The sequence below is a fragment of the Mesocricetus auratus genome, unplaced genomic scaffold (assembly GCF_017639785.1).
Source record: "Mesocricetus auratus isolate SY011 unplaced genomic scaffold, BCM_Maur_2.0 Super-Scaffold_100027, whole genome shotgun sequence".
NCBI lineage: Eukaryota > Metazoa > Chordata > Mammalia > Rodentia > Cricetidae > Mesocricetus > Mesocricetus auratus.
In genome coordinates, this window is record NW_024429208.1 from 14,589,771 (window position 1) to 14,602,947 (window position 13,177).

At 45.4% G+C, this 13,177-nt stretch overlaps 1 protein-coding gene across 1 annotated transcript in view; it reads left to right on the forward strand.

The window, feature by feature from the left end:
• The window catches only part of Bicc1 (BicC family RNA binding protein 1), a 212,239-nt gene that overhangs the window by 177,543 nt on the left and 21,519 nt on the right, over positions 1-13,177 (forward strand). The window contains 10 exon segments of the mRNA XM_005070782.4: positions 46-99; positions 626-820; positions 1,169-1,420; positions 4,837-4,968; positions 8,127-8,313; positions 10,126-10,287; positions 11,190-11,293; positions 11,295-11,387; positions 11,493-11,625; positions 12,416-12,572. Coding sequence (XP_005070839.1) covers positions 46-99; positions 626-820; positions 1,169-1,420; positions 4,837-4,968; positions 8,127-8,313; positions 10,126-10,287; positions 11,190-11,293; positions 11,295-11,387; positions 11,493-11,625; positions 12,416-12,572 — 1,469 coding nt within the window.

A 13,177-nucleotide genomic window follows, 5' to 3' on the forward strand; every position in this document is an offset into this window, starting at 1 on the left:
TGCAGGCTTGAGTGGTGGAGTAAGTCTTGCTCCCTTATTTTGCAGGTGTCTATAGCAGGACAGCCAGCAGGAGTAGAATCTGCCCGAGCGAGGATTCGGGTAACTGTGCTAATCTTTGGGGTCATTCATTGCATGCCCACTACATTTACATAACGAGGGGGCTGAAACAGCATCGTTTGCCATTTGTAACCAAGTCCCATTTTCAGTCGGCAGGAGACAGTGAGACAGGGTGACTTCCTGAGCACCCTGACCTCTGTGAGCCGGTCTCTGTGGGAGGCATTTTGAGTCAGTATTGAGACCACAACATTCTAAGTTTATTCATAAATGCGCCTCAATTGGAGACTTTCTGGAAACGTTTCGGCTTTCTCCTGATTCACTCACTGATCAGATGAAGGCTTGATGGAGAGTGCCACAGGCCAACAACTCCTTCCATTAGGAACTGTCGCACATTGCACTGGATCTCAGACCTCCCATGAAGACAGTTCATGTCTCAGAACCCATGCTTAGAAAGGAGCAAATGCGCTGTGTGTGTGTGTGTGTGTGTGTGTGTGTGTGTGTGTGTGTGTGTGTGTGTCCCTGTCCTGCTCACAAACACCACGCTTCACCGTCGCTTTGGTTCTCTTAGGAGCTGCTTCCTTTGGTGCTGATGTTTGAGTTACCGATTGCTGGGATTCTCCAACCAGTCCCGGATCCCAACGCCCCCTCCATCCAGCGCATCTCACAGACGTACAGCATTTCGGTGTCGTTTAAGCAGAGGTCTCGAATGTATGGTGCTACTGTCATAGTACGAGGGTCTCAGAATAACACTAATGCTGTGAAGGTGGGTAACTTAAAGTGGAAAAGCAAAGATCATGCACGGTTCCTTTTTGTTTGTTTGTTTTTGAGACAGTTTCCAACACTGATCTTAAATTCACCATTCTCCTGCCTCAGCCTCCTAGCTGCTGGGATTGCAGGTAGACATATGCCGCCACACCCAGTACAAGTTTTATGCTTATGCTTAGTAGACTAAGTGGTTTCCAGAGTTTTCCTTTGTGCTACCGGTGGTCCCATAGAACGTGCTACTGATGTTCCCACAGTTGTTGGAGGTGCAACAGAGACGTTTCCTAATTGGGGGTGGCGTTATCTGATGGGATTACCGCGCTCCTCACAGTCTGCTCTTCTCTGCCAGGAAGGAACAGCCATGCTATTGGAACACCTTGCGGGAAGCTTGGCATCGGCCATCCCCGTGAGCACACAACTGGACATCGCAGCCCAGCATCACCTCTTCATGATGGGCCGCAACGGGAGCAACGTCAAACATATCATGCAGAGGACAGGGGCGCAGATCCACTTTCCTGACCCCAGCAATCCACAGAAGAAATCCACCGTCTACCTCCAGGGCACCATCGAGTCCGTCTGCCTGGCAAGGCAGTATCTCATGGTAAGGCTGCTTCAGTTAGCTTTGTGATGCCCTCTTGAACTTCTTGGAGTACCGTGGGTTTCCACGCTGACTCTGCAAACCTGCTATTTAAGAGAGCAGTTTTGAGGTCCAGCCAGACAGGAAGCATTCCTGGTAAGACGAGAGAAGCTGGAGACTAAGGGCCATTGTGCCTCCACAGGCTCAATCCCATAGCATAGGGAAGTCATTTTCTTATATTTTTCTTAGCTTAGACTAAACACAGACGAGATCTGAAATGAGTGTACTTTGTGGTGTGGATGAAAGGCGATAGTTTACATCTGACACGGGGTACTGGTGGGCAGTTTGAACCTTAAACCGAAAACTAAAAATACTGTTCAAAGGTCACCTTCAAAGTTTGAGGGGATGGCTCAGCAGGCAAACATGGAGACTCGAGTTCGGGTTCCTCACACTCACTTGAGAAGGCAAGTATTGCTGGTCAGTCAGTGTAGCCTGTGATCCAGGTTCATTAAAGAGACACTGCCTCACTAATACTACTAATATACTGCTACTACTACTAATAACAACAACAACAATTGCTGGTCAGCCAGTGTAGCCTGTGATCCAGGTTCATTAAAGAGACACTGCCTCAATAATAATAATAACAACAACAACAATAATAATAACAACAACAATTGCTGGTCAGCCAGTGCAGCCTGTGATCCAGGTTCATTAAAGCATTAAAGAAACACTCAATAATAATAACAATAATAATAATAATAATAATAATAGCTGGCCAACCAGTGTAACCAAATCTGTGAGATGTAGGTTAATTAAAGAGATACTGTCTCAATAATAATAATCATAATTGATGGTCAGCCAGTGCAGTCTGTGAGAATCAGGTTCATTAAAGAGACACTATCTCAATAATAATAAAATAATAATGATAATAATAATGCCTTTAATTCCAGCACTAGGGAGGCAGAGGCCGGCGGATCTCTGTGAGTTCAAAACCAGCCTGGTCTACAAGAGCTAGTTCCAGGACAGCCTCCAAAGTCATAAAACCCTGTCTTGAAAACCCCCCTTCAAAAAAAATAGTAGTAGTAGTAGTAGTAATAATAATAATAATAATAATAATAATAATAGCTGGCCAACCAGTGTAACCAAATCTGTGAGATGTAGGTTAATTAAAGAGATACTGTCTCAATAATAATAATCATAATTGATGGTCAGCCAGTGCAGTCTGTGAGAATCAGGTTCATTAAAGAGACACTATCTCAATAATAATAAAATAATAATGATAATAATAATGCCTTTAATTCCAGCACTAGGGAGGCAGAGGCCGGCGGATCTCTGTGAGTTCAAGACCAGCCTGGTCTACAAGAGCTAGTTCCAGGACAGCCTCCAAAGTCATAAAACCCTGTCTCGAAAACCCCCCTCCAAAAAAAATAGTAGTAGTAATAATAATAATAATAATAATAATAATAATAATAATAATAATAATTGCTGGTCAGCCAGGGTAGCCTAATCTGTGATCCAGGTTCATTAGACAGTCTCATTAGTAGTAATAATAATGATAATAGTAATAATAGTGATGTGGCGAGCAGACGATAAAGGAAAGCACCTGACCTCTGGCTATCACATACACCCACATATGCCTAAAAACTTTTGGTGATCTGAAACATTTGTATATTTGATAAATTTCCTATATATTTGAAAATACTACTTCACTCATGAATTTGAATGCTACGAAAGAAAAGCATCAGTCATGTCGCTCAGGAGCACTCCAGTGTATGGCATTTCTCTCCTTCCTGTATTTACTTGAAACCTTGTCGTGTGTGGCTTGGTGTGTAGTGACAGCAGACAGCCATATTGCTGGGCTGGCAGAGACTTTTAAAAACAGACTGCACTCTTACGTCCCATGCTCGGCCTTTAGTGACATTTGAGTCAGCAGGCATCAGGCGCGACCTATTAACTTGCAGCTTCCATCGTTTTAAAGAGCCATTAAATCCAGACTTGTATCGTTGATTCCATCCCTCTGACAGGAGAAACTTCTTAGAGTCAATCAGGCCAATATGAGATTTAAAAATTCTCTTTCTGTGAATGTTGGGTTTTGTAGCCATGTTTATTTGATTGTATTGTCATTAATGTGCTAGCCATGGGGCATATTTACAGGAACTGCCCCAGTTACTCATCTTGCCTTTTCCAAGGTCTTTATGTTACTTTTAAGCTCAAAATGCTTGGAAAAGTTCACAGACTGATAGTCTCCTTTGACCACACCTGCCAAAAATATAAATCTATTTTGAAAGCTAATGTCATCCAATATTGAAAGAAGGGAGGAAGAAATTCAAAGGTTTTAATGACCTCTTTGCCTAGCTACACAAAAGTCACTTTTATTCGTAAGTGAAAAGGCACAGCCTACTCCATTTTGATCACAGTGTGTTTAGCATTGCTAATACGGGGGGACAAGGGCGTGAGCTGAGCAGCATTCTGTGCAAGAGGAAGAGACGTTATCTGTCTGCTGGCCACAGATAATGAGGGCCAGGAAGAAATGAGCGGAGAAAACCAATGCTAGCTTCTGTAGTAAAAAAGAAGCAAATACTGAAGGTTGGGGCAGTGGTTCACTGCTCATGCTAGGCAGGGGTTGGTTATAGCTTTAGCTTCCTTAGAAGGAGCAGTTAAGACACCTCTGAGTGATGTGTAGACACTACCTGAAAGACATTGAGCGTCGGCCCTGACCTGGAAGTAGAGACAGATCCGGACATGCGGGTCTGTGGTGGGATAGGCCAGTCTGCACCAAAGTGGAGGTCATTAGACAGCGGTAGAGTTCTCATTCAGCATGCAGTGGCATGGCTCCCCACAAGTAACTGAGCGAAGGGAGGGCACGTGATCCGAACCACAGAGTGAGTGGCGAGGGATGGTTTTTGGTTTTGTGGTTTTCTTTCTTTCTTTCTTTCTTTCTTTCTTTCTTTCTTTCTTTCTTTCTTTCTTTCTTTCTTTCTTATTTTGTTTTTTCGAGACAGGGTTTCTCTGCGGCTTTGGAGGCTGACCTGGAACTCGCTCTGTAGACCAGGCTGGTCTCGAACTCACAGAGATCCAGCTGCCTCGGCCTCCTGAGTGCTGGGATTAAAGGCATGCACCACCAACGCCCAGCACGAAGGATGTTTTTGTATCATTGCTAAAATAACTGAAGCCAGACAGTGAAGGATTTTTCCAAAGTGAAAGTTATACTAAAAAAAAAATGCTTGATTCATGCCAAGCCCATGAGCTTAACATAACAGTTTCAGTCTCCCAGGTAGCCTCCTGTCCCTCTCCTGGGCCCCACGCCGTCCATCCTTGTTGGAAAGATGTGAATGTTATTTGGTTTTAATACCCCAGTAAGGTATGCTTTATAGACACATTCCGGTACTGGGTGCTATGCTCACTGACTTGGCTCCTGAGATGCCTGCTGTCTTCTCTAGGGATGTCTTCCTCTTGTGCTGATGTTTGATATGAAGGAAGAAACTGAAGTTAACCCACAGTTCATTGCACAGCTGATGGAGCAGCTGGATGTCTTTATCAGCGTTAAACCAAAGCCCAAACAGCCAAGCAAGGTTGGTTCTGTGCCCGGTGAAGCGTCTGTGATACCATCCCTATTTGGTTGTTGGTGCACAGAGAACTAATTCCTAATATGCATGTTGGTGTATGTTTGGTTGTAACAGTATACATTTGTAACAGTGTCCTCCACTATCGTCCATCTTTTCTTCATTTTTTTTAAGTTCATTTTCAGTAACCATTATTTTCCCGTAAATACGTGAGAAAGAAAAGTTCTTTTTCTTACTTGGTGATTTTTTTTTTACAAGAAACCAACCAAATTAATCAACAGATAGGCTAACAAAATGAAGACTGTCCCCCCCTCCTCAAAAAAGAAAAACCCGATGCACGGATGGCTAGCAAACATACAAATGTTCAGCCTCAGTAACCATCAGAGAGAAATGCAAATCTAAACTACATGAAGATCCCATCTCACCTGTCAGAGCAGCAGTCAGCCAGAAAATGACTAAGAGCAAATACGGGTGGGGAAGTGTACAAATGTGAGCGCTTTCACGCTGATGGTGGGAATATGTAAACTAGCCCAGCCGTATGGAGTCAACACTGAAGTTCATTGGAAAGTCAAAGTAGACCTACCATATGAGTGAGACATACCACTCCTGGGTACTTATTGGAAGGACTCTTAACTTTTCCAATCAGCTAGCTACAGGCTTTCTTTAGTTGCCAGAGAATAACTAAGGTGACGTATGTGTGTGGTGTGTGTGTGTGTGTGTGTGTGTGTGTACATATTCAATTCAACTTGTTGAACATTTCCAGAACGTAACTATATATGCCAGCTACTGTGTTAGCCCAGCAGAATAATTGCCTTTCTGTTCTGATCTTTCCTTTAATGAAGGCCATGAGCAGTGAACGTGCCCTATTTACTTAGCACTCTCTCTGTCCCATGCTGTAGACATTTGGTGATTACATGAACAAGAGAAATCTGGTATTAAGTGCCCACAAGAAGGTGAGGAGAGAGGAGTGTTCATACATCATATTGTGAAAGTTGTTGCAGCCTCTGTGCAGAGCAGTGTGGGACCCTCATGGCCGCTGTCACCATTGTGTTACTGCTGTCCAGGCTGAGCAGGGATGATAGAGCCAAAACTCCCATACTGGAGTGACATGTTAGTTAGGCATGTTTACAACCCAGCATTTTCTAAATCACGAAGTGAAGGCAGGTTCAGGATTTGGGAAAACCCCAAATTCACTACGAGGAAGGAAGGTAGGATTAGGAAATAATGTAGAGAGATGTTAACTGAAATCACAAAAATGTCCCTGTTCCATGTAATAAGTATGACAATGGTATATGAATCCTGTTTTCTTTAATGTTTAAAAGCTTCAAAGATTTATAAACCGTGACTGTGGGAAGTTTGGAAGTTTGTGGAATGTTTTGAGGAAAAATTTCAAACAGCTGAGTTTTCCAGTTTCTTTATTAAATGCTAGTTTTTACTGCTATATAAAGTCTAGTGAGCGCAATCGGGCACTGTACAGTTTGGCAGAAATGTAGACTCATTGTTTTGGTGCACTCTAGTGTATCGCCAGGCAAAAACAAACCAGGAAACATCTTAATCTTTTGGGCTGCTGAAGCAATGCCTCAGATCCGGCAGCCATAGATGAGGGAAGTGGAAAATCAAGGAAGCTAGCAAGCATAAGATTCGGGCCAGACCAGATTTGGTGTCAGGTTAGAACCTGGGTCCCCATTCACAGATGGTGCTGCTTTACTTAGAAAGCTCTCATCTTCTTCCCCTCCCCCTCTGCTTCTCTTTCTAGTTCTAGTCTTGTGTGTGTGTGTGTGTGTGTGTGTGTGTGTGTGTGTGTGTATTCACGTGTGGTTGTGTATGTGTTTGCATGTGGGTGTTGCGTACACATGAGTGCATGTGGATGTGTGTGTGTGTGTGCATTCATGTTTGTACACATGTGTGTCTACATCTACACATGGGAGCCAGAGAAGGATATGCAGATTGTCTCCTTCTCCAACATGGACTCTGGAGTCAGAGAGTCCTACCTTACTAAGGTAAATAAATCCGCCTTAAGCTTCCATGCTAAACTTTCTAAACCATAGATGCTGTCCTTTGTCTGTGTGTGTCTGTAGCACGTATGATTTCTACATGAGTAGATACGGTATTTTCTGTGCAACTGGTGGCAATAGCCACAGCTCCTTTTCAGAGAAAACCTTAAAGGAAAAGCTACCCCCAGCTCTGGGTGAGTGAGACAGAGTGAGTTCAGAGTCTGAGAACAGGCCTTGGGTTTGGGACATCTTGAAGCCTCCTGCTTGACTAACTTAACTACAGCCACCATTGGTATCAGACTCAGAGAAGGGCTTGTCCATACAGAGCCAGAGCTAGAAGAACCCAAGGGCTCAGGAGAAAATGAGCGAATGTCAGGCCAGACAGACTGCTCAATGGCTGGATTCTAGCTAACACTCTAACTGCTTACTTAGTCAGATTTTCCTTACTGCCTCTGTGTGTGTGTGTGTGTGTGTGTGTGTGTGTGTGTGTGTGTGTATGTGTGTGTGTTGTTATGCATGCTTAGAAATTTAGTAAATTATGTATTACACAGAATTATGTATGTATATATAGCATATATATGCAGGCAGTTAGGAAAAATACGCAGACACACACATCACATGATTTGCCATAGATGTGGTCTCACTGAGGGTTGGGGTACCTGGAGATGTGTTAGCTAACCATCAGATCATGCATGTCACAAACAAGTGGCTGTTACTATGCAGTCTGTATGTGGTGATGGGTTTAATTTGGTTTCTGCAGGTAATGGGGGTGGGGTGGGCTTTAGTATAAGCCCAGAGGCTGTGTAGTAGAACAGGACTTTGACGCCAGGAATTTACTAAATCTCTAAGCGTCTCTGGATAGGAACCCCCACCCCCAAAAGGTTGGGTGGGAATTGGAATCTGCGAGCTGCCTGAAACGGTGTGCACACTGTAGGTGGGGTGCTGCTTGCAACAGCGCAACATACACACAGCAGGTGGGTGCTGCCCGCAACGGTGCACACACAGTAGGTGGTAACTGACATTTTGCAGCTTTGCCAGGAGTGATAGAGGCAGAGATTGAAGGTGGTATTCACCCTCCTGTGGACTCCTCATTTGCATTTTCATTACCCCCTCCATTCATTGTATACTACCCCAGTGTCACCTTTTTTTTCCCCCCATTATGTGTTTTCATAGTCTGTGATTGTGAAAAGTGTTGAGCGAAATGCCTTAAATATGTATGAAGCAAGGAAATGTCTCCTCGGACTTGAAAGCAGTGGGGTTTCCATAGCAACCAGTCTATCCCCAGCATCGTGCCCTGCCGGCCTGGCATGTCCCAGCCTGGATATCTTAGCTTCGGCAGGCCTTGGACTCACTGGACTAGGTATAAAGTTTATTATTACCACTGGGGATGCTTATCTAATTCTCTTTCTTCTACCATTGTGCTCTGTCTAAATGCTGTTTTCTTCTTGGAGCCCTAGGGCGGGGTGAAGAGCCACGGGACCTGATTCATAGTCTGGTTTTTCTGTTGTTAGGCTCTGGATTTGGGCTGCCCAGACTCTCCCTATGTTGGCATAAATAATCACAGGCTGACTGCCTTTCTTTTCAGTGGCTCTGTTTGTTTTTCTAAATTAAGAATGCCATTGAGATGGAAGGGAGCAGCTTGACTCTGATGTATGTGTTTGCTCTCTCTGGCTTTTGCAGTATTGCCTGCCCTCCCTAGAGATAAAGATTATCCCGGGTTTGGTTTTTTTGTTTTTTGTTTCTCAAAAAGTAATTGCAAATCTGGAGGGCAGCTGGATAAGGGGAGAGGAGATCCCAACCCCAGGGTTAGGCCTGATAAGCCCAAGACCACTAAGGAGAGCAAGCATAGCTCATCCGTCTCCCGGTACTTAGGCTGTTAGAAAAGCAGAATCCTTGCTGGTCCTGACATGGTGTCCTCATCTAAAGGCCATCTTTCTCTCAGGGTGCTCAGGTGCTCCTGCTGTTGTTAGGCCAGGTTCACCATTTTCCTCCTCCTTTCCCTGATGCCTTCGTAGAAGAAGCGGGTGCAGTGGCCAGCAAATCGTTCTGCTTCATTCAAAGTAGATTTTGAGGCAGCAAAGAAAATTCAGCAAACCTCTTCATCCCCCACCCACCCTTTTTGCTTTAAAATATACAGCATGATGGGCTGTGCTGCAGCTCAGTGGTGGATTGCACACATATGAGGACCTGGGTTCATTTCCCAACCCTGAAAGAAGTGATGTGTGTCTAACTCGCTGGGGCTCCAAATTACTGTATTCAAGCACTACTACAGTAATGCAGGTTCTTCGTCAACCAAAGCTCTCCCCTCCACACAGACCTGAACAGCCACAGCTGTACAGTGATGCTGTAGACCACTGCATACCAGGGAACTTGGTAGAGCCAACTCTGTTATGTTCTAGTTGAGAAAATGCGTGGAGAGGCAGAGTTCCCCGGATGGAGGAGAGGTTCTCTTGGCTTGACCATTTATCTCCTGTAACACTGGCGCCTGTGAACTTCCAGAAACATGTAGAAATGAGCACTTTTTTTAGACTAGAGAATCTCAAATTCCCAAAAGAGAACCTCATTAGTTACAGCAAGCAGGGGACACTCGCAATATAAATTGAAGCCAGCACATTTCCTAGGCAAGTTCTAGTCATTGGATTGGAGCCCGGAGGAGGGAGCGTGTGTTCAGACATGCATAGAGCCATCTGGTTGTGCATCTTCTCGGCTAAGTACCAGGCAGTCTACCACAGGAACGGCGTCCCTAGGCACTGCCAGGCGTGAACGCTTGCAAAGGGGTTTGTTGGGAAGCCGATAACAAGTGAGTCACTTAGAAAAATTAAAAAAAAAATAGAGCTTCCTCCTGAACAGGGGTTTGTCCATCCTGGCTTGTCCTCAGGCTCGAATCTGGTGTGCCTGACTGCTGTGTTAGTTTGGGCTTATCTGTCTTCCCATTCTTACAGCATCAGGCATCTCCTGGAGGGTGAGCAAAGTCCTATGCTGGAGTTGTAAAAAGAGACATTTCACAGGAATAGCTGAAGTAGTGTTTCTGAGAGAAAACCTGTCACCTGTATTTGACAGATTAGAAAGTATCAGATTTTATTGGTGTTCGTCCCAGAAGACAATATGAATACTGTCCCTATTTTCAGAGTCTTGGACTTGGGTGTATTGATTGGACGTTCATTCCTTACAGGTCTATTGGGGCCCACCACCTTGTCACTCAACACTTCAACCACCCCCAACTCACTCCTGAACGCTCTCAACAGTTCAGTCAGTCCTTTGCAAAGTTCAAGTTCTGGTACCCCGAGCCCTACGCTGTGGGCACCTTCAATCGCTAACACTGCAAACGCTACAGGTCAGTGTCACTTAAGTATAAGCAATAGGAGTGCATTCTTAGATACCGGTTTTTTAAATATAGAATTTACAAAGGATTCCATTTTTTTTTTCAAGTGAAAATCACTGTTCAAAGCACCCTCTAGCCCAAAGGAAAATCTCCCGCTGTGTAAATTAGTTAAAGAGCTTTGCAGGCAAGCGCCACCTCATCTGCACAGGTGATAAACAGGTTAGGAAAAGCAGCTGGACACCCATGGAACAATGGCCAAGGCACATGAAGGTTACAAATGGAGCCTTGCAAACACAGCTCTGCCTGGAGGAGCCATTCCTTTGTCCTGGGCCCAGGTTCAGCTTCCCTCACCTGTGTGCTGGGAGGGGCCTGGTGTGGTATCTCATTTTCATTGTTTCACTTAAAGAAAGCAGTCATTTGTTTGTGTGTGTACACACACCAAGGCACACGTGTGGAGGTCCAAAGACAACTTTCAGAAGTCAGTTCTCTACTTCCAGCATGTGGGTCCCAGGTGTCACACCCAGGTCATCAAACATGGAAGCAATGGCCCCTACCCACTCACCAGCCTCCGTTCTATGATTTTTTTAAAAGATTTTTTATTATGTATATAGTATTCTGCCTGCATGTATGTCTGCAGGCCGGAAGAGGGCATCAGATCTCAAGAGAGATGGTTGTGAGCCACCATGTGGGTGATGGGAATTGAACTCAGGACCTCTGGAATAGCGGCCAGTGCTCTTAACCGCTGAGCCATCTCTGCAGCCCCTGTTTATGTTGTTTATAGCAATGTTCCGTCCATTTGCAGAGATGTTAAGTTGCTCTGAATTCACAGAAAAAGAAGTTTCCTGTTGTCATCCAGTGTAGCAGCCGCTTTTCGGTTGTTCCCTGTCTAACATGGCCTTCCTGAACCACCACAGGTTTCTCTGCTATACCGCACCTTATGATTCCCTCTACGGCCCAGGCCACACTGACCAACATCTTGTTGTCTGGAGTGCCCACCTATGGGCACACAGCCCCATCTCCCCCCGCCTGGCTTGACTCCTGTTGATGTCCATATCAGCAACATGCAGACAGAAGGCAAGAACATCTCTGCTTCCCTAAATGGACACGTGCAGGTAACGCCCTCCCAAGCAGTGGGGTGGTCTGCGCTCCTGGAAACCTGTTTCTGTGTTCCCCGAAGTTACCGCTAAACTGTGTTTTCATTTTATGTATGGTTTCAGCCTCCAAACATGAAATACGGCACACTGTCCACTTCATCGCTTGGGGAAAAGGTGCTGAGTGCCAATCATGGTGACCCAGCCATGCAGACAGCTGGGCCTGAACAGGCTTCTCCCAAGTCAAACTCTGTGGAAGGTAGTCATTTTCCTCCTCAGACTGGAGCTTGGGTAGAGGGATCCCCCCCCCGAGGGGGGGTAGGAGGAAGGAGACTGCAGGGTTCTGAGTTGGTTTCACTCACCAGTGCCTCCCTCAACCATCCTGAAATGGCAAAGATGGGCCCAAAGGCACCTTCCACAGAAATGCCACTGTTCCCTCATTGTGTAATGGGAAAACACCAACTCACTCAGTGTTCGCATACCGTTCACCCCCTAACAGTCTTGAAAAAAACATGAGTTGGGGGTGTAGCTCATTGGAAGAGCACGTGCCTAGCATGTGTAAGGAAGCCCCTGGGCTCAGTCCCCAGTACTGGGGAGAAAGAAAAAAAAAGGACTAAATTTGGAGTTGAGGGTATCGCTCAGTGGTGGACCTATTGTCTACAGTGTCCAAAGCCCTGTGTAAACCTTGGGACATGGAAAGGAAAACACACAGGAAAGGAAAAGGACGATGAGAAATATGCGGGTCCCACTAATGTTTATATGTAAATCTATGTCCCCTGTAGTCCCAGCAGCCTTCATGGAACCCAAGGACCCCACCAGGGTTCATATGTAAACATACATATATATCAGGAGACACCAGGGTCTTCCCTTTAGATGGTGCTCTGGAGACAGTCTGAGCTTGCTGAGGTGTGGCTCCCTTGCAGCTGAGGGCACCGTCAGGACTCTGGAGCTGGCTCTCCACAGAGACGGGTTTATGCTTTTCTCCACCGCTGTGGCAGATGTAATAAAGCCAAGTTTTGATTTTTCTCCTGTCCTTGTCCCTGCTGCAGGCTGCAACGATGCCTTTGTGGAGGTGGGCATGCCTCGAAGTCCTTCGCATTCTGGGAATGCTGGTGACTTGAAGCAGATGCTGGGTCCCTCCAAGGGCTCCTGTGCCAAGAGACAGACGGTTGAGCTACTACAAGGCACGAAGAACTCACACCTGCAGTATGTATGCTAGTCCTGCTGGGAAGAGGCGATGGGGGGGAGAGTTTGCTCTGAGTTCAGTGGTTAAGACTCCAACTCAAGTCAGGTTAGATCTCAGGGTGGGCTTTTCCATGCCCTCTCATAATTACACTTCAAAAACTCAACGAATAACCCCTAATTTTCACACTTGCCCATCTTTATAAAGTTATTGGATTTTAACTGTTCCCTTCAAACAGTCCTCTTGCTCTGAAACCTAGAAACATTCTCCCTGCTATTCAGCAATGAGTAGGGACGCTTTCTAGGCTCTGACTTTTGTGTGAGACACTTCCCAGCAGTGAACCCACCTCAGCTGGTGCTGAGGGGGATTCTCAAGCTGTAGCTCCATTCTCTTCAGTGTAGGGCACTGCAAACCTTTGGATAAACCCGTGATTTTTTTTCTTTTGTATTTTAGCTGGAACTCCTCCTTGCAGTGGTTATCATTGTCCTGTCCTTAGATCAACTTCTACTGTTATTATTATTTGTCCTCTCTCGGGGCAAAGGTTCTCCCATATGCCCAACTCGTTGGTTTCCTCCTCTGTCTTCTTAGTTCCTTGGCTGTCTTTATGGGAAGATGAACATATAAATCT